Source organism: Atractosteus spatula, chromosome 11 (genome assembly GCF_055471065.1).
Source record: "Atractosteus spatula isolate fAtrSpa1 chromosome 11, fAtrSpa1.hap1, whole genome shotgun sequence".
NCBI classification, from domain to species: Eukaryota; Metazoa; Chordata; class Actinopteri; order Semionotiformes; family Lepisosteidae; genus Atractosteus; species Atractosteus spatula.
Window position 1 is genome coordinate 49,404,853 of NC_142716.1, and position 26,054 is coordinate 49,430,906.

Here is a 26,054-nt window from a genome sequence, read left to right on the forward strand (position 1 = left end):
CGAGGCAGAGCCAAGCCCCGCTGTTGTTTTGCAGCAGGCTGGGTTTCACAGCTTGCACGCACCAGGAAAATATGATCAGGCCTCTGAGCAGATCTGCAGCAGGGCGGCGTTTTCATTTCCTTTTGTCGCGGTAAGCGGCGGCTTCCTTCACCTACACATGGCTGAACCTGTGCCTGTGTTCATCAGCTTCCTGAGCAGGAAACGTTTTTTTTCTCTCCTGCCCCGAATATCTGAAAGATAAATATAGACGGGGGTGGGACCCTCGAGTTTCATACTTCACACGACTGCACTTGACGCTGGTTTCTATTTTGACAGACGTGAAGGAGAGGAGACCAGCGTCCGCACCTGTCCGGTGGCTTGTCCCTTCCACGAGACGGACCCCCGGCACTGACCCGCTGCTCTGGGCTCTGATGGCCGCTGGGCTCGGCGGGTGTCCGTGCTGAAGGCCCCAGCGGCCGCGGGAGGACCCCCCCCCGGGGTGATGCCGGTGATCCTGGGGGAGGTCAGCGTGCTGACCACCCCTCTCTCCCTGGTCAGGCTCTTGGCCATCACGTTCGGCTGCGCGGTGTTCAGCCTGGTGGCGGCGGACGACCCCAGCGGCTCCCCCTTCAAGATCTTCTGCATGTTCACCTGGTGCTTCTTCTTCACCATGACCGTGCTCATCCTGCTGGTGGAGTTCATCCAGTTCCAGAGCCTCGTGCCGCTGTCCTGGAAGAACCTGCCCATCACTGTGGCCACCCTGGCCGCCCTGATGACCCTGACGGCCTCCATCGGCTTCCCCTGGCTCGTGCTGCCCCCGGCGGTCAGCGGCAGGATGGTCGCGGCCACCGTCTTCTCCTGCCTCACCTTCCTGGCCTACATCACGGAGGCCTACCTGCTCAAGGTGGGGAGCTCGGAGCAGCGGGGCTACATGGCCAGCGCACCCGGCCTCCTCAAGGTCTTCCAGGTGTTCGGGGGCTGCGTGATCTTCGTGGCCGTCGTGGACCACGACAGGCGGGCGGCTTATTTCTGGTGGTGCCTGGCGGTGTACTGCTGCTGCTTCCTGATGTCCCTGGGCACCATCCTGGTCATGCTCGGGGACTGCGCCGGGCGCTGCCCCCTGCCCTTCAGCCGCGTCCTGGCCGCCTTCAGCTCCCTCAGCGTCCTGCTGTACGTCACGGCCACCGTCTTCTGGGTCACCGCCGTGCTGGGCCCCGGCCCCCAGAACCAGAACCCGAGTCCGAGCCCGAGCCAGCGCCAGCCCCGGCCCGGCCTCATTATGAGCACCGTCATGACCTGCCTCAACCTGCTGGCGTACACGGTGGACCTGGCCTTCTCCATCAAGCTGTGCGCCAGGGCCTGACGGGACAGGCCGTCCCGCTCTGCTGCAGAACAGCTCGTCGCCGAGCTCCTGTCGCTCTTTTGTCCGCAGTCCTTGTACATAAACGCACCGCCGCTGGGGACTGAGATGTGAACTGTACGCCTGGCCTGCAGCAAGGCAAGGACCCGTGGAGGCAGGTAATATATAGATACATACTAACAGCAGTCTGCAGCTCCGGACTACACCTGTGACTGTTCGAACGCTCCTGTGTGCTAGACTTCAATAAGAAGTATTTTGCTAGGTTCTTTATCATTCTAACTAAAATACAGTTACTGTAAATAGATTTTATGTAGAACTATAAACCCATCTTCCCTGAGATTGATATATGCATAAATTGCGCGGTTGCTTTGCTGGTAAAGCGCTCGGATCTGATGAATGATGTCCTCGGCCGTGGAGAGCGATTTTTTAGGGTGGGTCAGCTGGAGGTGCCGTGGGCTGCGAGAGGAAAAACAGACGTTTTGTACAGAGAACAATATCCGGCTCACTAGTTCTCACACCTGCAGTGTTTATGGATGTGAAGATGAGACGATGTGCAGGTGGCGAGGGCACGTTTAGTTGCCAGCATTTTTTGGCCAGCGCGCGCACGCGTGGCACTTCCGCCTGGTGTCTCGCTTGGCTACGGGGGACCGTTCGTGGCTTCTGTACAGTGAAAACCTATAAATAAACCTTTTAAATGAGTAGGATCGGATCTGTATTTTTCCTGTCTTTTTTTTTTCGTTTTAACAAATAACCCACAACCCACGAAAAAGCGGCGGCACGGCGCCTCAAGAGCCCGCTTTGCCCTCGTGTCGTTCAGGCTGGCTCGGGTCACCCCGGCTTGTCACCCCCTCCCGCGGGTATCGCAGTCACGCAGCGCTTGTTCGTGTGCGTGGCTGGAGGCGGATGCGGGAGAGGCACCTCGTCTTGGAAGGGTGTAGGACACTCTGCGTGCCTGAGGTCAGTCCGCCCAGGCGTGAGGGGAGAGGGTCACCCTGCCCAGGCGGCCCTGCTGGCCTTCACGCAGGCGAGCTGCCGGTAAGAGGCAGAGGAGGGGGTGTCCGCCGTCTGCCTTCTGCCTCTCGCCAGTCCGCCCGGAGAGCGCACGTTTCCAGCGCGGAGGAGGCTCTCGGAGCGCGCCTGCACCCCTCCAAACCGCCGCTCACTAAGAACAATAGCTAAAACCATTTCCTGCCCCAGGAAGTACGAGCAACGGGTTTTTTTTTCACGCACCCTCTTTTATTTTCAATTAAAACTGCACATTATGCAAGAGCCCACACACTTGCGAGTGCCGCACAGGAACTGGCCCGCAGCCGCAGACAGCGTGCGCAGCCCGCGTAGGTGCAAAGGGAGAAACACAGAATGAAAGAAAAAATCCCGTTCTATAAAAGGTACCCTGCCGGAGTTTGCGTTGCATTAGCCTGCCTGTGCACCTCAAAAAGACGCCGAGATCCTAGCTCGCCTTCCTACTGAGTCAGTCGTGTACGCGGGGGGGGGGGGTTTCCAAGTATTGTTATGATCATTGTGAATGTTAAAAAGAAAACTGTAGGAATGGAAAAAAAAACTATCGCTGTTTTGTTACTTTATTCGTAGAACACGAACGTCAGTCCGAACCATCTTGAAACCATTTAAAGCCAAAAAAGGCTGAAACATCTGAGGAAACGCTGTACATTGCCGGTCTAAAGAACCTCATCCCTGGGATTTTAATATCTGGGTCACACAGGTGTGAACAAAACTCAGAGGCCTTTAAGAGTGACGACAGGAAGCGCTCATCGGCGCTGTGGAAGTATCCCGTGAGCTGAGCAGACTGAGCGACTCAACGCAAGACTTTCTTTTACAGATGTCGTGGCTGGGTTTTGTAAAGTCGTGAAACAATGGCCATCGTATCGATGTGATACAAACCAGGCAGGATGTTTCAGTTACGTATCGCAAAAACCACTCGGGTGTTTGCTAACAGCAAGATCGTATCAGAGAGGTGGAAGCCGAGGGGACCTGAGTCACAGGGGGTTTAGACTGATCAATATCAGATGAGCCGCGGGGGTAACCGCCCACTGTCAACTTTTAAAATAAGTAACAAGTGTTGTCATGCAGTAAAAACGAATGAATTTGCCTTTAAAATTAGATCCCTGCAAGATTTGACTTCTGTTAGCCAGACGGACTGCAGGCTGGGTTTTGGGCGATTTCTTTAACATCATCTTTAAGGATTGGCCTGATACGATCTGCAGTCACAATCGAGCTCCCTGCTCCGAGCTCACAGGCTGCAGCTCGGGGAGAAATCTGCATCCTCTCCGTGTGACCCGATTTCCCTCCTGCCTGGTGTGAAGCTGCTGCCGTCTTTCACACGTTTACAGCCAAACAGCAGGCAGGCGACACTGAATTACCGGCAAGAGCAAGGCGCACCACGCAGTCCACGCACACGGGAAATACTCGGCACATCGTTGTCAGCCTGTAGGCACTGTGGAGAAGCAATGAAAAGGCAACAGAAGATTGAAATGTGCGGCTGAAAGTGTCGAATTTAAAATAAAGGGATGTCAAGTTACAATTGTACAATGCACTAGTGAATCCTGGTCTCAAACACGGTGCACAATTCTGGTACTATAGAAATCCAGTATAATGCTGCTCTGGACTCAGTTCAGAGATCAACCTGATACAACAAAATAACGTTCGCAGGCTTGATGGAATTTCCCGCACTCACAGCACAAAATATTTTTTTTTTATTCTTGAACGGTTATGCCTGCAAGCGGACCTGATTCAGGAATTCAATATGACCAAATATCCCCATGTCACCTGTTAACTTTTTTCTGTTATTTCTAAACAATAAATATAATTTCATCACGGTGGATTCCTACATTGTTCTTAACACATTAATTAATTTTGCAGTGTCTCATGCATGATCATTTTTACTACAATGTCTATTACTCTCTCTCTCTTTCCTAGCGTTAATCCCGCATTAACGCCACTAGGTGGCCGCTTGTAGGCACACCAGTCTCCATTTGGTGATTTGAACCAAATCTGACGTTGCCATTAACTGCGACCGAGAAATACTCCAACTGGCGCCTGTCGTCAGAGTGGGAGGGGTGGAGGAGAACAAAGTAATGTAGCCAATTCATAGAGGGGGACTATTAGGAGGCATGGGAAATTTGGCCAGGGTAACACCCCTACTCTTTTCGAGAAACACGCTGGGATTTTTTAATGACCACAGAGAGTCAGGACCTCGGTTTTACGTCTCATCTGAAGGACGGCGCTTATTTACAGTATAGTGTCCCCGTCACTATACTGGGGCATTAGGACCCACCAGGACCGCAGGGTGAGCGCCCCCTGCTGGCCTCACTAACACCTCTTCAAGCAACAACCTTAATTTTTCCCAGGAGGTCTCCCATCCAGGTACTGACCAGGCTCATACCTGCTTAGCTTCAGTGGGCTGCCAGTTGTGAGTTGCATGGTGATATGGCTGCTGGCTACTACAATGTCTACTACTAACAGTTAAAATAACCAAAAAAATACAATTTTCCATTTGGTGGTTAAAAATGTCAAGAATGTGGCTGTGTATTGTGTGTGTGCGTGAGAGGCCTTCTGCCGAGCTAGTAACTTCCTTAAGAATTATTTCATGAACAGGAGCATCTTGTTAGTAAACTAACTGACCACTAGATGGCACTCGTTTCTTTCACAAAACAGGTTCCCGGTGACCCGCTCTGCAAGGAAGGCTGCTGATCTCAAGAAGCTTGGGCTACAGCTCCCGCGGGACAGTCTTAGCTTGTGATGTGTCTTATTTGTGTCAGTGGATTAGATTCCCGACTGGAATGTTTACGTTAAGTATCTCCAGGTGCTCCAGTGTCATGTCACATTGGCTGTCCAGGGATTGGTGCTGTCTTGTGTCCTGTGACTGGTGTCCTGTCCAGGGTGCTGTCCTGTCTTGTGTCCTGTGATTGGTGTCCTGTCCAGGGTGCTGTCCTGCCTTGTGTCCTGTGATGGACTGGTGTCCTGTCCAGGGTGCTGTCCTGCCTTGTGTCCTGTGATGGACTGGTGTCCTGTCCAGGGTGCTGTCCTGTCTTGTGTCCTGTGATGGACTGGTGTCCTGTCCAGGGTCCTGTCCTGTCTTGTGTCCTGTGATGGACTGGTGTCCTGTCCAGGGTGCTGTCCTGCCTTGGTCCATATATTGCTGGGATGGCCTCCAGATATCCAGGACTCTTACCAGGAACAAGCAGATTTCTGATAAATGATGAATGGGTGATTTGTTCCCTGCATTCTTTATTTCTTAGGTAATGCTGGGCAAGATCAGGGTTCACACAAAGGACTGCATACTCTGTATACACCTATTATACAGTGAAAAGGTGTTTGTTATCTTTTCAAAGATTTTTTCCAAGAAAGGGAACTTTCTTTTTTTCCACTCCAGGATCTTATTACATTTGGAAGCAAAAGGTTTGGTCGTCTTTGTATATTTGCACTTAGACTGAAAATGAGCACAAAAGAGAAAAAGAAAGAAGTGAATATAGAACAAACAAAATGTCTTTACACAAAGGACTGTGGGAGTGTCGTACGAGCGTCCCAGCCATGTTGTCAAAGCAAATACCTCAAATTGTACGGTTTCTTTCAAATAAAGGCTGGATATGATCTTTTGGATCAATGATCTCCTAAAACCCAAACGAGCTGGATGAACTGAGTGTACTCCTCTTATCAGTGACCCGTGTAATGTTGTAGATACAGACTCCATCTCAGGTGTAAGGTGAGGCTGAGGAACCAGGTGTCTCTCTTTTGGCCGCTGTCAGGTTTGTAGCATGGAGAGAATCTGAATACAGTTGCACTGCTCGTTTGAGTGAGGCTCCCCAGTGTGCAGGTGGTGGGATGAGTTGTCCAGCACGTGCTGCAGGCAAGCAGGGGCAATGGAGCAGAGTCTGCAGGGGGCGCCGTGGTCAGCAGCCTGGCTGCTGGCTGGGCTTCAGATCCTACAGGGGTCGCGGCAGGGCTGTGGTCCGGAGCTGTGCTCAGTGACCTGAACTACTGGCCGTGGCTCAGGGGTAAGTTTATACACTGCCTTCAGAGGTGGCTTCTCAAAGTGCTTTACAGTAAAAAAAAAGCACACAGTGAGAGGAGACAGCGTAATTACACACTTAGAATTAGCCAGCAGCCATATCACCCTGCAGCTCTCCACTGGCAGCCCACTGAAGTTAAGCAGGGCTGAGCCTGGCCAGTACCTGGATGGGAGACCTCCTGGGAAAGCTGAGGTTTCCCACCCTGCGGTCTGTGTGGGTCCTAATGTCCTGGTATAGTGGCGGGGACACTATACTGTAGTGGGCGCCGTCTTTTGGATGAGACGTTAAACTGAGGTCCTGACTCTCAGTGGTCATTAAGATCCCCAGGCATTTCTAGATAAGAGTAGGGAGTTGTCCCGGTGTCCGGGCCAAATTTCCCCCCTCGGCCTTTACCACGGCCTCCAAACTGTCCCCGTGTGTGATTGGCTTGCACTGGCCCTGTGATAGACTGGCGTCCTGTCCAGGGTGTACACTGCCTTGCGCTCGCTGCTGGCAGGGTAGGCTCCAGCTTCCTGCCACACCGTATGGTATAAAGCGGTTTGGTAAATGACAAGACATGACAGTACAGCAGGAAAGCAAAGGGGCAGACATAGAACCAGTTAAATAAAAGCCTTTCTGAAGAAGAAGGTTATGAGACTTGGGAACAAAATTACAGAGTTTTGTGGCATAGGGTCCTGTCACTAGAGAGTATAGACCAGAATTAGACAAACGAAGGTTGCAAGATGGGAGTAGGAAGATAGTAAGTCAGGCAGGTACTGAGGTGCGAAGCCATGCAGAGCTTCATAGGAGAGCATGAGGATTTTGAAGTCACCACAAAACCTGACAGGACGCCAGTGCAAGGACTCCAGGACAGGAGTAATGTGAACACTTGCACTAGACCTGGTCAGGATTCTGGCTGCCAGATTCTGGACAAACTGAAGTCCGATCAGTGTGGATTTAGACACTCCAGTGAATAGGGTATAGCAACAGCAGGGCCTCGAGGAGCTGCTCTCAGTGAACTCTCTTTGGATAAAAACATCACCCAGATAAACCAACAATTAAAACAGAGTTCAGATTCTAGAAAAACTGTGGTCCTGAAACCCTTGAACTGTGTTAAGCTCAGAAGATTCCAGCTAGTGTGAGCTGCAGGAGAAAATGCTGGAAAACCCCACACCTGAGCCCCAGGAGGAAGGAGACAGGAGCTGGAGGTGTGGGCTGTTGCAATCAGGGCTGCCTCTGGTAGACCTGCAGGGGTTGCAGTGTCTGCTAAATGCCGTGGTATCAGGCACTGGATGATTTAGATCCGCTGGTTGCCCTTTGTCACCTCTAGAGAGATTCAGAGGCTCCTGTGGTTTTTTATGCACTGTAGAGTATTTTGAAATGATCGCTTTTGTAGCTATTATCTTAAACCTTACCGTTGTTGTGATTAGATTGGGCACATTCAGTTCAAACCCGATAAGCTTGTACAAATTGTACAAATGTACAAATTGTGAAAGCTTTGTCAAAGCCTGAGCACAAGCACAGTTAAAACACGTAGAAATACTCATTTAATACTTTAATTTAATCATTTAAATTAGCATGAATAAATATTCACGGAGTAAAAATAATAAAATGACATTTTAAAAAATCACTTTCGTACGCATTACAAATTTCGATTCAGTACTTCTGGGTCCAAGCAATAATTATTATCCAGCTGTGTATGACGAATGCAAACGCCTCTTTTCCCGGACGCTTGGGTTTTGCAATATTTAATGAGGTGGGCGGTCCCGCCCCGCCTCCCCCCTCACCAAAACAAACACGCGCCCGGGCCCTGCCGGACAGATTAGGTTAATCGAGCCCAGAGCGCGGCGTCCGAGCGCCTGTGTGCGTGATCCTGCGGCTCGGGTTCGATTGCTCGGGCGTGGGCAGGCAGCAGCCCCGAATCCCTGCTCCCTGTCTTGCAGGAACTACCCCTCCGGCAGTTGTCAACAGGCTGGCCGGAGCGGCAGACGGGCTGAGGCGGGACGGGACACTTCTTCACTCCGCTTGCCCGCGCAACAGGGGGACGGACCAGCGCTGTCACAGCCCGCCGCCGGGACTGGGAGGGGGCTTGCAGCTGCAGCCGGTGCACGGTAAGACCCCCGCCGGGCGCCTCTTTTGTTTTATCGGATGTGCACGGCCGGTACGGGCTGGCAGGCTCGGTGCCAGCGCTGGGCATCCTAAGCGCAGTCCCGTCTCCGCCGGCTTCCTGCCACTGGGCGCCCTGCCGGGGCTGGAGGGGGGTGACAACCGGGGACGTCTGCGCCGCTGCTGTCCGGCCGAGGCGAGCCGACCGTTTCTGGCGACACCGTCCCGGGCAGCGGACGGGTGCAGCTACCGTGCGCTCCGGGGGGTGGGGACTCGGACCCGGGCTCGTCCAGGCCGGACGTCTGCGCGAGTTGAGTGGTCGTTTCTCTCCGCGGGGGGTCGACAGCCGACGGGTGAACTTGTGCTCCGAGGCGGGTGCAGCGTCATGCCTCGGCGCCTGCAGCCCCGCGGTGTGTTTATATAACCAGGCTGACACCTGCGAGGAAGAGCACGGCTTAGCTTGGGAGGGGGGGGGTCGGTGACGATACGGTTGTTCGCCTGACCGCCTCCTTCCCTCCCTCCTTCAGCGTGTCGCGTCTCAGTCAGTCCCTGCTGTGTCGGGACACCAGAAAAGCGAGGGACGTCAGTCCCGCCCGGCACCGATTTTAATTTAATCTCCTCGTTTCATTTCTCTTTTTAAATTTATCCCGCTCCCCCCCCCCGCACGCCGCGACAGCAGCTGTCCGGGCAATCCAGGTAGAACTGCATATAAGCAGCAGCAGCCAGCAAAAACGAAACGAATAACACGACGGTAGTACCATCGTTATTCATAAGAATTACAGCGACGTACGGGATACTGACGGTTTCATTTACCGTCGCAGCATCAGGTGTCGCGTTTGAAAGATTTGGTTTGTAGGACAGAGACAGACATTGAAGCACTCGACCCCTGGCGCTGGGACAGGTTGCCGGGCCCTTATTCCCCAAGCGGCAGCGGCTGCCTGAGAAACCCCACCTACCAGTCTGCCCGGTCGCCGTGCTTCGGAGCGGGCTTCGCCGGCCCTGCCAGCTTCGCAGTGGTTGCAATGTGAGCGGGACCGGTCGGTCTTTTCTCTGCTGCTGCTGCTCTCCCAGACAGGTACCGAGCCGCTGGGTTCCTGTGTCAGTAACACCCTTTTGTGATGGATTTCCTGAGGAATTCAAATTAACTCAAGGTGCTTCATTAGCACCTTAAAATTCTTTCTCTGTTTTTTTATTTTTTTTTTTGGGAGGGGGGGGGGGTATGGAGAGTGTTATCTCCTGATCCAAGTAGAGATGTGGCTTTTCCACCCCTCGGAACATTTCAGAAACTGGGAAGTAAACGATATTGGCCCGTCGCTGCCGGCTTCGGTGCAGAGGCACCTGACTGAGGTGGCATCTCGATGAGATTGAGAAGAATAACAAACTGGGAGCCTGATCAGAGCACAGGGCGATCCCCTCCTCCTCATTGTGCCGAGGCAGTGAGTCAAGATGAAAAAAACACATTTCCCTGCTGCGCCCAGGGCAGTGCCAAGGGCCTGAGAGCACCTGAGCCGAGCCCTCTCCCCAAGTGTGTTGTGTCCCGGAGTCGGGTGGGAGCAGGGGTGTACCCAGAGGAAACCGCCTGGTCTTGTTGCTCCAGCTTCCTTTTGCAAACTGGCTGGACAAGAATCCTGTGGGGAATTAAGCTCCTGCCATTCCGATGAGCAGGACGGGCGAGATGGTTCTCTTCCTGTTCTTCAGCCTTCTTATGTTCCTGGGTATGAGGCCCAGTGACGCAGCAGAAAGTTCATCCATATCCCTCAGATGACTCGGCAGAAATTCCCGATGCTGTTCGGAGTGTCATTAGCCAGAGTCCCGATGCAGTGTGCGCCAAACTAAGCAATTAGTTACGTTTTCCCCTTCGATATATTTTATTTATGCTGCTGCCCTTTGAGGTTAACTTTGCGTTGTAGACTGGACTGGTTATTTTCTTAATGGTCCAAGGCATGACTCTGTTGGCTAGCATCCGTCTTGTTTTTATCGTGGGGGACACGTGCAGGTGTCCACAGGACTGCTCTCTCATTGAAACCTGGCCCGATCGCTCGTCACTGCTGCCCATCAGAGATGGATTGTCGCTGCAGTAATATCGTAGTTCCACAGTTCTGTGCCACAGTGCACTTCTATAAGGAGGTATCCCAGCAGATACTGATTTATTTTTATTTTCCTTCTTCCAGGAAACGGCTGAAAACGATGACATGTGAGGCTCCTATGTGGCCTGGTGCAGATACAGTAGCGGGTGGAGATTGAGAGATTGAATGGCACTGACGTTTCAAGGTAAGCTGTTTGAAAGTCAGTCTCAGATTTTATTGATCTGGGAGTCAGTGGCAGAACTGACCTTTGGTGGAGAGAAACGGCACAACACCCCTCCCCTTCCTCTATTGTCGTGGTTTGAATGGGCATTGCCTGCCCATAAAGGTGAGGGCTGGGGTCCTCTCAGCTGGCCAGACTGACTGGCTTTATTAACTGGAGTGCAGGGTGGAAATAAAGTTGCACACTGCTGGTGTGGCGCAGTGAGAATAACTCTGTCTTCATCTTTGGTTGTTGCCTTGGCTTGACAGCAGTCCCAAAGGAGCTTACTACTTAGACAAAATTACTGTGCAACTCAGAACTAAAGCGCCCTGCCTACAGCAGAAACAAAGGGGGCTTTAATAAAACTTGTAAATTTAGATTTTAGCATGCAGCAGTGAGTCACCGTTTTTTTTCCTTCTCAACAAGCAGTAGCTTTTCTGTGTTCTGTTATCAGAACTGACCGATACTGTCCTGTAGGAGCCGCTGTGTTTTGCAGAGCAGACCTCTGTGTGCAAAAAAAGAAGGCATTGTGGGAGTGAGACCATAACCGTTATCCAGAAAACGGACTTTTGACCTTTTATTGACATTTGCAGTGAGCAGCATACGTCTCGATATCCCGCTGTGGGATGGGACAGGGATCGTGTCTGTTTGCAAAGCCAGGCTGCAGTAGGAGAGTGATAAGCGGTAGGGGTGATCTGGCCCGTGTTGTGAAATCAGCAGTCAAGTAGCGGCCCCTCCCCCGGTCGGCAGGTGAGTGCGAGCTCTCCGCCCTCGCCCTTGGGTAACGGCCTCGCTGCGGCACACGGGGGCGTGCCCGTGGAGAAGGGCCAGGCCTGGGCCAGTCTGGTGTGGTACAGTCGTGGCACTGAGGCCAAGCGCACACGAGGAGCCCTTTGTTCAGGCTTGGTCTGAATGTGACACACAGGAGCAGTGTGAAGCCGGAAGCTGGTTTCGGAAGGGCTGGAATGGCATGCTTGAGCTTCCACACTGTGGTTAGTGCGTGCTGCAACGCGTGCTCCGTGTTTAAGGTTGTCTCCTGTTGCATCGGTTTGCTGCGTTCAGGTGGCGCTTTGAAGATGATTTGGATTTTTTTTTCCAGTAAAATCAAACGGGGACACTTGTCCTCCTGGCATTCCAGTTCTGTGTTGCCTGTGTGTTTCCTGAGCAGAGCTGCTCCGGCTCTTTGGCCCGGGAGCAGGTGCAGGCAGTTGTGAACCTGATACACAAGGTGCCCGTGCTCCTCCTGTTTTCCTTTTTTTCTTGTAGTCTTGCCCTGGGTTTTTGTCCCCGTTTTTCATGGAACAGTTGATTTGTGTGCGTTTGTGTTTATGGAAAGCAGCATACGCATTAACCGTTGTCCTGTGGTGTTCTTTTGCATTGCATATAATTGTTTCAGTGGCATTTGTTTGTCAGTGAACACACGCCCAGAGCCAGTGAGTGTGTCCCAGGAGCCCTCTCCTTAGCTCTGAGCAGAGAATCCCCGTCCCAGTGTTGCCTGGCTGCTGCTCCCTGTGCCCGTGTGAACCTGTCAGTCTAATCGGCCTAGATTTTACTGGCTCAGTGCTGCAGGTAACTGTCTCTCTGATTCCTGACTCGGTGCACACTATACCCTACTTGTGGGTTTGTGTTTGGGAACCTGAAGGTGTTTCTTTGATTAATTGAGTTATTGCATTTTCAGAACGGTGTCCATCGCAAAGTGTTTTTATACCCACTTCAGCCCGTGGTGTAGCCCCTCCCTGGGTGACATACAGCAGCCATTCTGCACCAGCAGCCCCACTATGCAGCAGATCAGTGGGGGAACACGAGAAGTTTCTTCACCTGTTTTAGTAATGGGAAATTTAGGGGAGAAGATTATATAAACCTGGAGAGGACACTAAGGTTAACACCCCATGTTGTTACGCAGTGCCGGGGCTGCAATGTGGTTCATACTTAAAAGCCTCTGACTTCACCATTTCAGTTCAGTTTGCGGATGAAGTGGTCATGCGACACGCATTAGCGCACCGCCCTCCTGGCTTAAGGTTTACGCGTATTTTTCAGTAATACCTGCTTAGATTTTATCTCAGCACTCACACTTCCACCGGGTAGCGAAGAGCCATCGAGCCATGATCAGAGATCCGGTTAAACCTGGTAAGTGTCGCAGCAAATTCAGAGCCGGTCCTGCGCACACAGGCGCACTGTCCCACGCAGGGACAATTTAGAGACGCCAGCAGGCCTCGGGAGCATGTGCTCGAGAGAATCTAGTGTAATGGAGCCCCCGCAAGCATGCAGATTCCCGGCAGGGGATGCCCCTGTCTGAAGTCGAGCCTTCGAGTAGCGCTGGTAGTTAAGGTGTTCTAATGAATTAACATATTTGGCGACACAGGGAGCCAGAGCCTGCTCCTGTAATTCTGTGAGCTTTTTACTTGCAGCTCGTGGAAGGATAGCGAAGTGAAGACCTGGGAGCAGCCTGAGTGCAGTGTTAACCAGAGGCACGAGGAAGGTCCGTTCTGTGGTAAAGTGAGAAAGGGTATTCGGGGTCAGGGTTAGGGTGGAGCCCTTGTGCGTCTCCGCTCTTTAAACATGTGGAGTGGACTTTTTAAGGCTTTTTGCAATGAGATGGATTTTAAAGGAGAAGAGAAGATCACTTAATTGGCCATTTACAATTTCTTGTATTAAGAATTCGTCTTTTTGCATACTCCAGCTTGCTCTCCATGAGACACACAGACGGGGAGAGAGAAGCTTGGGGTCAGAGCACAGGGTCAGCCATTATACAGCGCCCCTGGAGCAGTTGGGGTTAAGGGCCTTGCTCAGGGGCCCAACGGAGTAGGATTCCTCTGCCGGCTGTGGGATTCGAACCGGCAACCTTCCAGCCACAGGCGCAGATCCTGAGCCACAGAGCCACCGCTCCACTCGGCCCCCCTTAGGATTTTAATATGAAATGCTTGGTGTCAGTCATTATTTTAATATTCTTTTTAAGTGCTTGAATTTACAAATGAGGTCTTTGTTCTGCCTGTGAGAAAAGCAGAGTCGGTGTGTTATTCCTGAGTGTGAACTGGAGCCTGGCCGAGCAGCTCTAACACACCCTGTGGGGGGCGGCCCCGGTCCTGGGACAGGCCGTGTCTCAGTCTCGCGTGTGCGTGCGGGTGCCTGCAAGCTCATGTGCAGGGAGGTCAGACATCTGAGCATCTTGAGCGTGTCTTCTGCTCACCTTGTACTGAGCCCCTACCACAGTCAGACACAAACAGGCCCTGCAGGACCGTCCTGTTTTCTCCAGAGCTTCCTGTGTGACTGTCTGTCTCGCGCCCTGCAGGGTGCATGAGGCCAGGCTACACCAGGTGCTGCCGTGCGGTGTTTGAGCTTGCTCTCATTTCTGTTTGGTGCTGTGCTACAGTACAGTTGTGTTATGTCTCGGTCAAGGATGCTTAGTTTCGTACAGCTTGGCACAGCGGGGACATTTGCATCAGTGATCCGAAGGAGTATAACTCCCCACTGCTCCAGGCTTCATTAATCACCACCCAGGAAAGAGTTTTTTTTTTGGATGCAGGATTTATTTTTATTGAATTTCTGGGGAAGGGAGCACAGCGCTGTCTTACAACGAAGCTCCTGAGCACAGGTACTGCTCAGCGGAGCGCGGTAGAACAAGCCAGGTTGGGAGAGTCTTCAGGGTGTGGAGTGAGGGTACGGCTCGGTCCCTTCGTCATTTGTGTCAGGCGCGGCTGTCTCTGCAGGTAAGCGGCTTGGCCCTTTGGTGTTTTTCTCTTGTGCTTTCCGGGGTTGTCTGGACAAAGGGGCAAGCAGCGTCATGGGAGCTAGCTTCTTGTTTAGAATTGGCATGTTGTGTTTGCAGATTTGTACCGCGGGGCGGTGAGGTCATTGTTCCTCTTGGCTGTGTTTGTTTTAAATCTCTGGCTGTTCAGGAAATGGCCAGCTCCTCTCTGGGAAGGCAGTGTTGTTAGTGGTTCGCTTTCTCCGGTAATAGCTCTCAAGCCCAGCCTGTCTGCCCACCTGCATACTAATGTGGGATCGACTCTGAAATCATGCTCCCTGCTATTCCCTGAGTCTGCTGGGCAGCCTCTTATGAGCTGAGGTCAAGGCCAGAAGTGCTGCTGTGCCCGTCCAGGAGACAGAGTGTGCGGGGGGTTCCCTTGCGGGCTCTCTGCTGTCAGCACACACACCAGGTTATGGGTTCCAGCCCCGGGTGAGACACTGCTGTCGCCCCCTTGAGCGAGGCCCTGCACCCGCATGACTCTAGTCAAATACCCAGCTGCAGAAGTGGTTGCAAATGTAAAATGTTTTGGGTAAAAAGGCGTCAGCCGAATAAGGTCAGTAATCAATGATGCAGGCTGGTCTCACAGACTCTACACCGCCGTGAGTTAACGGGTCTGCCAAAGTTAGGGTGGAGAGCACGTTCCCCAGGAGCGACGCCTGGACAGATGTTTTCGTTCTCGCAGTCGAACCGGCTTTACTCCGCCGCCTACAATGCCTCGTCTTTCCCTCCTTCGCTGCCAGCGCGGCTGCGGGCTTCTATCTTCACCTCTCCCGGGGCGACGGGGGTGATGGGGCTCTAGTCACCCTGCTTCCCCTAGGGAACAGTGCACCCCATCAAGCTGGGCCCGTCTGACCCCCGGGGAGCGTGCTGTCGGCTATGAGGCGGCCCTGCCTCCTGGCCTGGGGCCACACACAGGGCCGACCCGTCTCTGGCTGACAGCACTCTCCTTAGGCATGAGGCCTGGCATTCTTGTGGTCAGGCGAGTGGGAAGAATGAAGAAAGAGAAAACGATTGCACCTGAGTGGGAAAACCTGTTTGGCAGACACCCCTATAGAGAGATTTGCATTAAATACATTTGACGAAAAGGCAGTATTATAGCCTGTTTGAAACTAGATGTAAATCAGAATTTAAATATGCCTTTTCACATGGAAAATCCAAATGCATGTCTGACAAGGATATAATCTTACTCATTTTTTTATTTTCGTGTTACATTAAGTGCAGTGGGTGCTTGTTCTTAATTAGGGTCTCTCAGACTGCATCCCTGTCTTTTTCCATTCTAACATATCATCCCTTAGGTTTGCTTATTTTTTTAATGACTTGTCCTAGGTGCAGAAAAAGGCTATTTTGGTTCTGGTTTCAATTAATGTCAGAAAGGATTTTGAGGCTTTTAAAAGAAATGTCTTCTGAAACAAGACCAGATCGAGGTTCTCATAAAAATGTTATATTTCCGAGCTCTCGTTGAGAGCAGGTTGGGAGGTGTTGCAGCTGGTGGCCGGGCACCAGTCTCGTAAATCGCCCTCCCCTGTGTGTCGGGGCCTTAGAGAAAGTACCTAATTGTAACATCAGGCCAACATGATGTATTGCTTTTAAAGGGGACCTGCAGTGCCAGTTTCTCAGACAGGTCATTAAGTCTCTGTAACAAAATAAGTTCATTGACGTTATAGGGAAAATGTACACATTTTGAATGAAGCACAAAATTGTGAACTTTCTGAAAGTACTGTAAGTCGCCATGTTGTCGCAAACTCGCATGCGAGTTCCCTCGAACTGCGACATGATTCTGCCCTTCCTCCTCACTAGTCTCTGTAATGACAGATGTACTGTGATGTACAAGCGAATAAAAATAGGGTTGTGCTGCAGATATTTCAGCGCAGAAATGTTCCAGCGTGATCTGCTTGCAGAAGTAGTATTTGTTGGCAAAACCGTGTTAAAATCTAAAGCTATGTTTTCACTGGATTGAAAGTGATGTGTTCAGAAGCCTGCTGGCTTACAATGTCAAAGGGCCGCAAGACCTCACCGGAAATTGTGTTGCCTCATTATGAATCGCAGAACATGGCGTTGCGCATACCTGGAAATTTTGTCTATTCTGTGGTGTAAATTGGAGGTTTTACAAGTTACTGTGTACATTTTGTGTCACTGCGGTTTGAAGTGCACTCATCAGTGCTGATTCTATCTAGTGTTGTTGAGATCCCTCAAGGACCTGCCCAAATAATTGTGCTGGGCAGGACTCCACACTTCCTCATGCTCTGCTATGTGCTTGAGCCCCAGATCCTGAACTTTACTGAATCCGAGGCTGTGCAGTCATTAATGGACATGCTTTGCTTCTCATTGTGTGATCTGTTTGAGATTTTACATATTGTTTCAGGCACACAGTGTAAATTTGCATAGCCAGATGTATTGTAGTTGTAGGCCAACCGTACAGCTTTTCTGCTTCTCTGGGACCGTTTGTGTACGAGGACCAGCAGCTCACGAAACCTGAAGCTGAACAAGGTGTTCCTGTTTGCCTTCTGGTGGTGGGGGGGCATCACCCAGCTGTTTTCTTTACCACATGGAAATATATTCCGTCTGGAAGAAGTACAGTACTTGTCTTCTGCAGTGTGGAGCTCTGAAACTGCACACAAGCGGAAAGGAACACTAGCGCTGGCTGGTTCAAGTCCATAAACCCTGCACCGAAACACATGCTCGACCGTGTGACTCTGCTTCTTGTGTTCTCTTGGTGCCTTCAGTCAGGTGTTAAAGTTTGTATTGCTTTTGACTGGTGGAACCAGAGGAGCCTGTAGGTGTCGGTATAACCAGGGCTGGAGACGCTGATTGGCTGGAAGAGTCAGGTGTGTGCAAAATTAAAGGTAGATACACTCAATGTTTGCGGCTAATGAGAGCTAAAACATTGTGACTTAAATTATTCACTCAGAGCATCTGTTATCTCTTAAGGGTTGTAATAAAAGGACAATCAATAATACATGTTACGTTACGGGCCTGTTCATTTGGTTTTGTTTTCTTGCAAGTGCCGGGCCTGTCTAACGAATCCAGGGCTGTCTAACGATCCCGGCTGGGGTTTGGTGCGTCTCGGAGATGAGAAATGTGCGGGCTCCTCGTGTGGAGATGAATCCAGCTGTGGGTGGAGCTGCCCGTGGCATTTGGCCAGAGTGGGCATCGTCTCTGTAGCTCGTCTGTCCAGGGAAAAGGTGTCCCGTCCTGGGGACAGTTTCCAGGGATGAGTGAGTACTACCCTGGACAGTGTTTAGTTTAATCCAGGAGGAAAATCCCCAAAAGGGAGCAGAGTGGCATGGTGGTGTGGTGCTAGGCATTGCTGCCTCACAGCTCTGGGGCCCTGGGTTCAGTTCCTGGGATGCTGTCTGGGTGGAGTTTGCATGTTCTCCCCTTTGCTTGTGTGAGTTTGCTCTCCGGTTTCCTCCTGCAGTCCAAAGACATGCTGCTGGGCTTCTTGGCTTCTAGGAGAAGTTTGGTGTGTGCGTGCGTGCACCCTGCGATGGACTGGCGTCCTGTCCACGGTGAGCCCTGCCTTGCGCCCGTTGCTTGCTGGGATAGGCTCCGTCTTCCCACGACCCCGAACTGGACGGAGCGGCTGAAAAGTGGATGGATGGGTGAAGGGGTACAAACACTCCCACTTCTGACCTCACTCGTGCGCAGGGGGCACCCCCTGCCCTGCCCCACACGCTGCCACCACACAGCCAGTGAGTGAGCGGCCCCTCACGAGCACCGGGAGCCCGGACACCCGAACCCTTCAGTGAAGCACGCCGCCACCGGGGATCTGCTTGTCCTGCTATTGTCCTGTCTGTGTAGCTCATCTATAAGTAATGAGGAAACACCTGAGAGGCAGAGCAGTAGCTCTTAAGTGTGGAATACATTATCTCCGGCTCTCTGTGTGATTCCGCCCGCTGTCAGAGGCACCGAGAAGGACAGTGTTCATTGATTTTAAGCCTCCATTTGTGTTTTTCCCTTTTGGAAAAACACCCCATTACGTCCGCGATTGCTGTGGAATGGGCGGTAGACAAAGGCAGAGTGTTTGTGTCTGTGGGGTTGTGTTGCAGAGCGTCTGTGGGGTTGTGTTGCAGAGCGTCTGTGGGGTTGTGTTGTGTTGCTTGTGACTGGCTCTCCGCCCTCCTCCGGGGTCACGAGATGAATCGCTCCGAGTCTTCAGCATTTCCAAATGTGTCCTGAGATGACGATGACGCTGAGAGATCTACTTACAATTTCAAACTTTCAGTCTCTGTCAGCCTAAATTGGCTCTGGGTCTTTGACATTTTAAATTGATTTTCTGAAGACCACAAGTAATGTTTATCTATCGATCTTGACAGAATCATTTGTACTTGTGATCAGTGCACTTTAATAATGATAACCATCATTTTATTTTATGTAGCCCCTTTCATACGTATATCCTAAAGCACTGTGCCATAGAACACTCCCCCCCAAAAAAATTAAAATGATTTTTCACGTGGATAAGTATTTGAGTGAGTGAGGGTACAGAAATATGTGCTTGGTATATGGAGGACAAATAGCAGCCAGATTTAATCTGGCAATCTGTGTTGTTCACACTGAATATCTCTGGCATCTCACCTGTGCAAACGGGGTGAGTGTTTCTCCTGATTACTGCCTGAGATCGATGAGGCCTCACCTGCCTGAACACCACTCCAGCCACTCCAGCTGCAGCAGGTCAATCAGCCACATCTTATCAGTCTGTATGTTCATCTGTATTATCTGTCCGTCTGCCTGGGACCGAGACTTTGCTTCCATGTATTATTAAAGGATTTTAATGCGATCATTAATAATGAAAATCCTTTGCTCAGAACAAAAAAAAATTCCCTGCGTCTAGCTGCTAACAGAGGCCCTGCTAGTGTTTTTTTCTTCTTTCGCTCTGTTCTGTGCCCTGAGTGGGCGTCGCCTGGGCGCAGGATGGCGTGGCCCCCACTCTGCCAGTGTGGGCAGAGCAGGGCTGAGGCAGTCAGGTGTGCTGGCGGCAGAGCGCCCCCTCTCCCCAGGCCCACTGCCCTGCCCACTGTCTGGGCCCTGGGCTCTCACTTCTTCAGGGCTCATTACTCTTTTGGCAGAGAGGAGCTCAACGGGCAGCCGGGCTGCAAACCAGATCACTGCGATCTGCGGTGTCACCTCACCTCCTCCCGTTAGCCTGCGGGGACTCGGATGCGTCTGATTTTCACAGCATATCCCTTTCCAACTTGAAAGTGTGAAGCTTTCAAGTGGTTATTCTTCTTCTTACTATTACAATTGTCATTATTTGTATTTGTTTTCTTAGGGCAGGAATTTCCTCTTATTGTAAATTTCAACGCAGTACGCTGTCCTCGCATTCCCCCCCAATCTCAAGATAAGAGGAACGGACAGATTGCAAAAAGACATATTTTCAGAACGCTCTTTAAAAGCTTAGTTCCCTCATGGGAGTTTACCCTGGTTCTTTCACATGGAGTCCCCTTGGTTTTCCCTGATTTTACTGTGGTTAATCCATGCTTTACCACTCTGTGGACACACCTCTTTTCAACTGCCTGGTGTCGTTCCTCATCACAGCGTCTTCGAAAGACCTTGATAAAACCTCAGGGCGAAATGGCATTGGGATTTGCAATCTGGTCTTATTTTCCTCATTTTTTTTCTGATGAAGAAGACACCCCTTGAGGGTGCCAGGGCAGTAGACACGTCTCAGCACAGCTGCCGTGCCCTGCTGTGCCCGGTGGGGGTGATGACGCCAGGCCATGCCGTGTGCATGCGGCGGTCGAGCTCCTGCTCGTTAGGAGCCCTGAAGCCCACTGTGGCTGCAGAGAGGAAAGTGAAGTCAGTGGCGCTGTGCTGAAGGAAGGAGGTAGCCCTTCCCTGAGCGATTCACTCTTCACTCTTCACTGCCACCGTGCTCATGGTCAGTATTCCAACGGGGCGCTAGTTTATTTGTTGAGCTCAGTTCCCCTGTTCCCCTGCTAGCCTGACCGAGGTGGGACTGTGTGTCCCAGCTGCAGGAGGGCGCGGGAGTGCCTGTGACGCTGTGCCCCCCGGACGAGCGGGCACCAGTGACATCCCACCTGCTCTGGGCCGCGTGTGTGTCTGAAGTGGAGAGCTGGGAAGGACTAACTGCTGCACGCCCAGGTGGGAGGCTGCTGGGCTGTTGTTTGAGAGCTCTGCTGTGCGCTCGTGTCGGACAGCGAGGTGGTGAAACGCTGGACTGTGTTCATTTCTGCACTCTGAACACCCTTCTCTGGTGGCGCACACAGCCCCCCTGATACACAGAGGAGCCCATTCACACGGCCGAATTCCTCTGGGCTCAGTAATCCTCTCCACCCCTGTGGTTAGCGATACGTGCACTTCCTCAGGGGCTGGACTGGAGTCTTGTGTCCCCGGGGGGTGGTCGCGTTCCTTACTGAGGGCACTGGGTCAGGGTCCACAGCAGCGCGTCGGGAGCTCGGCCTCAGCAGTGTGGTGTGGCCTGGCAGGCGGCCTTCGCTGTGGTCAGAGATGGAGATACTTCTCGGGTTAAAACAGTCACATTATCTCTGACCTACCATTTTTTTTTTCCCTCTTCTGTTGTAAATGGATATTTCAGTTACAGTACTGTACTGTAAAAGTGCAGTCAAGGCCGTCTTCATTCCTGGGAGATTGTTGTAGGGTGAGCAGGTTTTCAAATGCAGTGCAAGGCCTCTTGCTTTCTGTGTAGTACAGTTGTTTAGGAACATGATTTTTTGTACAGATAACTGTACATCCTTACTTGCTATTTCTAGGGAAAGAAGCTTTAACATTAAACCTCATCGTCCAAACTCTCTCGTTTGTTTCATCGCCTTTTCTCTCAGCTCTCCCCTGGCCTGTTGTTTGATCAGCGTGAGGGTTTTGCAAACAAAATCCAGTCTGCATTATTGTAGCGGAGCCGTAAGCCTGTTTCAGAGGTGTGCTTAAAGCAGCTCCTCTTAGGTGGTTGGGAAAGGGACAGTGCCTGCCTGTGAGAATCCAGTGACAGACGACAAATTGGGACGCGCATTATTATTATTTTTAATATTGAATGAGCGCGGTGTCCTGAATCCAGCTGCTGCTCTGTCTGCAGGTAAGGTACAGTCTGAGTCGCTCATTATAAGATCGCATTGCCCAAGAACTGGTGTAATCCGGTGCTCTCACTTCTTGGAAAGGGAGCTGCTGTCCTCAGTTGTCCTCCAGCCCCTTATTTACTGAACACCTTGTCTGTGCTCGCACTGTGCAGTGGCCGTTTTCCTTTAAAAGGGCAAACAAGCTGCTGAAACTCCCGGGCTCCGCGGCGGACTGGCACTGCAGCTGTTGCTCTGTGTACCCATCCCTGTTTCATGACCACCGTCTTGCCTGCTGCGCGTGTCGGTGCCTCTGCTGGACTTCGGAGCCTGTGGCCCCAGGGAGAGCCATCAGCAGGTCTGGTGAAGCGCAGTGCTTATGTGCACTTCTAAAAGGGATGACTGGTGGCGTCTTTAATAATAATAATAATAATAATAATAGTTGCTTACACTTATATAGCGCTTTTCTGGACACTCCACTCAAAGCGCTTTACAGGTAATGGGGGATCCCCTCCATCACCACCAATGTGCAGCCCCACCTGGATGATGCGACGGCAGCCATAGTGCGCCAGAACGCTCACCACACATCAGCTAGAACGCTCACCACACATCTTTGGCTGAAGTACTTTGCAGGCGCAGTTAAAGACGCAGTTGGGAAGCCAGTTAACACAGCTTCTCTCCCAGCTGTAGTGCAGTAGTACTACTAATACTGTGCAATAGTTGCAATAGTTACCTACTCTGTGCAATACGCCTGGGAGTGTGCAATATCTATACTGTGTGTTACATCTTCCTTGTGTTCGGTGCATTCATGCTTTTTTTTGTGTGTGTGCCTTTTCTGTTTTGTTTGTCATTCTTTATTCCATTTTTTAAAATGTATTTACTGTATTGTATTACTACATTTTTACGGTACTGTGTTGGGTGTGCCTGGCTGCTGTAGCACTTGAATTCCGCACATGGGATGAATAAAGTACCTGGCTACCTGTAGGGATGGCATGGCCCACACTGAGCTCAGATGCTCCCGCTAGGGGGCGGATATCTGCTGCATGTTTTGATGATGGTGCTTTGGCTTGTGAGGTGGCGGCTGTCAGGTACGGGTCCGAGTCTCATTTAGATTTTTCAGTCTTGTTGGTTGGGGGGCTCTAAATCGCCTCTATACCATTGTTCATTCAAGGGTTGTGGGGGGGACGCTTGTGTCAGACCCCAGCCCTCTGTACTGTGAGCCGATAGAGAGGGGCTTGTCATCACTGGTGAAGCACCAAGTGTTGCAATCACAGCGGTGCAGTAGGAAGATGTACAGTACACAGAGCAGCGCGTTCCAGATTGGCTCGGCGTGCCTTCTGGAGGGGGCTGGGAGCTGTGAAATAGGAGTATGTGCTTTGTAAAGGGAAAAAAACTCTTTGGATGATTTTTCCTATGGGTGTCTGTATGTGCCGTTCTAGTTTTTAGGTTTTTTTAGTTGTTTTTTTTTTTAGATTTCACCAGTCTGGAGGGATTTTTGGAAGACTGCCACGGTGATGTTTTTTTTAAAAAAAAACTCGGTCATTTGTCGTCTCGCTGGCAGTTTTTATATGGTGCCTAGAAAATGCAGACATGCTGGGTATTGCGAGTTTACACAAATACAGGTCCAAGAGACAAGGAAATAGCTGCATGTAAATTATTACAACAGGATGGCCTGTTTTTAAAAGTTTCTGAAGATTTTTTTTAAATCATAAAGCTGTGGCTTTGACTTACACCTCACTTTTTAAAAAGCAGATGGAAGGCTGTTATAGTGTAATGCGCTCACCTGTGGAACTCATTCCTCTGTGGCCATGTGTATAAGTGGTTTGTGCACAAAGACTCTCCACTCACTGCTTGTCAGTGCTGGGGTCTTCACTGTGCTGCTTACTGCTGCCTCTGGATCGCACTGACTGAACGCGATTGTCTGTGTAGAAGTTCAGTTCAGTTTATTTGTCGATATGCACAAGTGCAATGAAATGCATATAGCACTTAGCTGTGCCTCTGCATAGTGTGTTGCGCCAGGGTGGAGAGAGCTGGGCACAGAGAGACACATCTGTTACTGTGTGAACAGGAATGTGTGACTGGAAGAACAAGACACGTCGCTGACCCTGGGAGTCACTGCACCTCACCCCGGTCGATAGAAAATACCTTCTGAGAAGAAGACCTGTTTTGAAGATGGTAGGATAAACTTAGGGTGTCTCAAGGGCAGCCAGCGCCAGATGTTTGTCCGGGAATGTGGGGGAGGCCCTTTTCCAGAAGAGGTTGAAGAGGACAAAGGTGCGCAATATACATACGGCACGCCTCTGCGCACCGACTCTGAATGGGTGTTTCTCCTGGTCGGGTGTCTCTTGCAAGTTGGTTGGGGCCCAGAGAAGACTGGCAGAGAAGCACCCCGCACTGTGAGGAGGCTAAGAGCTGGGCTGGCTTTCCAGAGGTGATGGCAGCTGACAGGGCAGTGTGCTGGTTTCTAGTCAGAATCCAGACACGCAACAATGAACAAGATCGCTCCTGTCTGCAAGGAGCACGAGGCTGCAGCAGTACAGCTGGTCGATGTCATCATCTGTTGAGATTCACGTACGGAGTCAATGAGCACTTTCTCCATCCTCCCGTGATGTTTCACAGGATGTTTATGAGAGCAGTAATTAACAATCGAAAATACGTGTACATGTGATTCGATTAACAAAATCATCAATAGAAATGTTTACATAACTCCAAAGGACCCCCGAAGCACTTTGCCCGGACTTTATAATTTACAGCTTTGTTACTTAAAAACCTGTCCTTCCCCTATTTCTTTGGAGAAAAACGTATTCTAATCATTTCCAAGATACTCGATCTTTGACTTGTTTTTCACAGATATTATTTTGTTTAATAACAGTTAAACACCAGTTTGAAAACGCGGTGTTAAGCCAATGCAGCGATTGTGTTTTATCTGCACAGTGTGCAGTGCGTGCCTCTGTACCTCTGGCCATCTCACTTGATGGCCAGTCTTAATCTCCCGCTGATGTCCTTCATGGCTCTGGGTGCACTTCACTACAGAAGCAGGTGCTTCATCTTCTGCGTCTCGTGAGAGGCTCTGGCGCCTGCGGAGGCCAGCAAGGAGCCGCGCGTGAAGCTGAAGGGAGCAGACAGCAGAGACGGATCATGATCCTCACTGTCCTGCGCTGCTGGGCACGGCCATCAGTGATGCTGATGGCGGCAGGCAGTGTTTTTCAGGAGCACGTGTGTAAATACATGAATGTAGCGCGCATTTGTCTGTCGCCGCGTGTTTATAGCCGTGCCTGCTGACAGTGACTGAGATGCAGTAGACCTTCAGTCTCGCCCTGCAGGAGGTATTGATCGTTCTCAGGCCTTCTCCCGGCCGAGTGATTGGATTTCTTCCTGTAGAATATGATCAGCACGAAACAGCCTTGAGCAAACAGCTGTGCCCTTTTAAATCATGATGCTTGACATTTCAGAGCCAGGTGGGCTCAGAGATGCTGGGCCCCACGTTGTTCTTGCAGCAGGATCAGCTGAGGCTGGGCTGAGCTTAGGGTTGTGGAAAGAGGTCTCCTGTAAGACTGAGCTCTTCCAGCCGTTCGGGGGAAGGACTGTGAGGGGAGTCTCATGCTCCCCATAATAACTGTACATGTTGAAGACGTTCAAGCTGGGGAGCTGCGTCAGCATGCGCAGGCTGCTGGGACGGAGCGGCGGCTCTGGGGCTCAGGATCTGCACCTGTGGCTGGAAGGTTGCCGGTTCGAATCCCACAGCCGGCAGAGGAATCCTACTCCGTTGGGCCCCTGAGCAAGGCCCTTCATCCCAACTGCTATGGGGGCGCCGTGTAAATGACAGACCCTGCGCTCTGACCCCAAGCTTCTCTCCCTGTCTGTGTGCCTGTGTGTCTCATGGAGAGCAAGCTGGGGTCTGCGAAAAGACAAATTCCTAATACAAGAAATTGTATAGGGCCAATAAAGTGATCTTATCTTGTAAAGGTTTATTCCATGCTTAAAAGAAGAAAACTGGGGACTCACACACCTGAAAAAAGGCTTCACAGCCTAAACTTTTCTTTTCAGCATGGAATAAACTTTTACCTGTAACTATACATGTTGCCTGTCCACTCATCTGACTGGATCTTGTGGTTTAGAATTATATGAATAATACTTACAGTATTGTATATATGAATCTAGAGATTTGAGAGCAGCGTTTAAGATTTAAGTGCGGGTGATATAATGAGTGGAATACCACAGGGATCTGTACTAAGGCCACTGCTGCTCCTTATTTATATATCGGTGTAGTCCGTAAACAAGTCAAGTTTGCAGAAATGAGCAAAATAGGAAGGTTAGCAAACATTGTAGAAACTGTAAATGAAATTCAGAAAGATTCAGATAAAATTCAAAATGGGGCGCAGGCAAGTCATGGGCAGATGATGGTTAATGAAGACTGGTGAAGGGTTTTGGATGCAGGTAGAAAAATCATAAGGTATAAAAAGGGAACGACTGAACTGGAAGGGAATGCTTAGGAAAAAGATTTACAGTGTTCTTCGGTAGTGAGTAGCTAATTGAGCCCAGGG

The 26,054-nt window shown here is 51.0% G+C and overlaps 2 protein-coding genes across 3 annotated transcripts in view; both read left to right on the plus strand.

Annotated features, from left to right (window-relative positions):
• The first annotated feature begins 277 nt into the window (after positions 1-277).
• On the plus strand, positions 278-2,048 carry LOC148824274 (myeloid-associated differentiation marker homolog). The gene has a single exon (XM_088927439.1). The coding sequence runs from the start codon at positions 482-484 to the stop codon at positions 1,340-1,342; it is 861 nt and encodes a 286-aa protein (XP_088783565.1). The 5' UTR covers positions 278-481; the 3' UTR covers positions 1,343-2,048.
• A 6,179-nt stretch (positions 2,049-8,227) lies between these two features.
• tex2 (testis expressed 2) overlaps positions 8,228-26,054 on the plus strand; it is a 58,431-nt gene continuing 40,604 nt past the window's right edge. Inside the window, exons 1-2 of one of the 2 annotated variants that reach the window (XM_088927355.1) lie at positions 8,228-8,456; positions 10,623-10,722. The gene's annotated coding sequence lies outside the window, so the exon portion shown is untranslated. The remainder of the gene's footprint in view (positions 8,457-10,622; positions 10,723-26,054) is intronic. The other variant, XM_088927356.1, reaches the window with a different exon arrangement.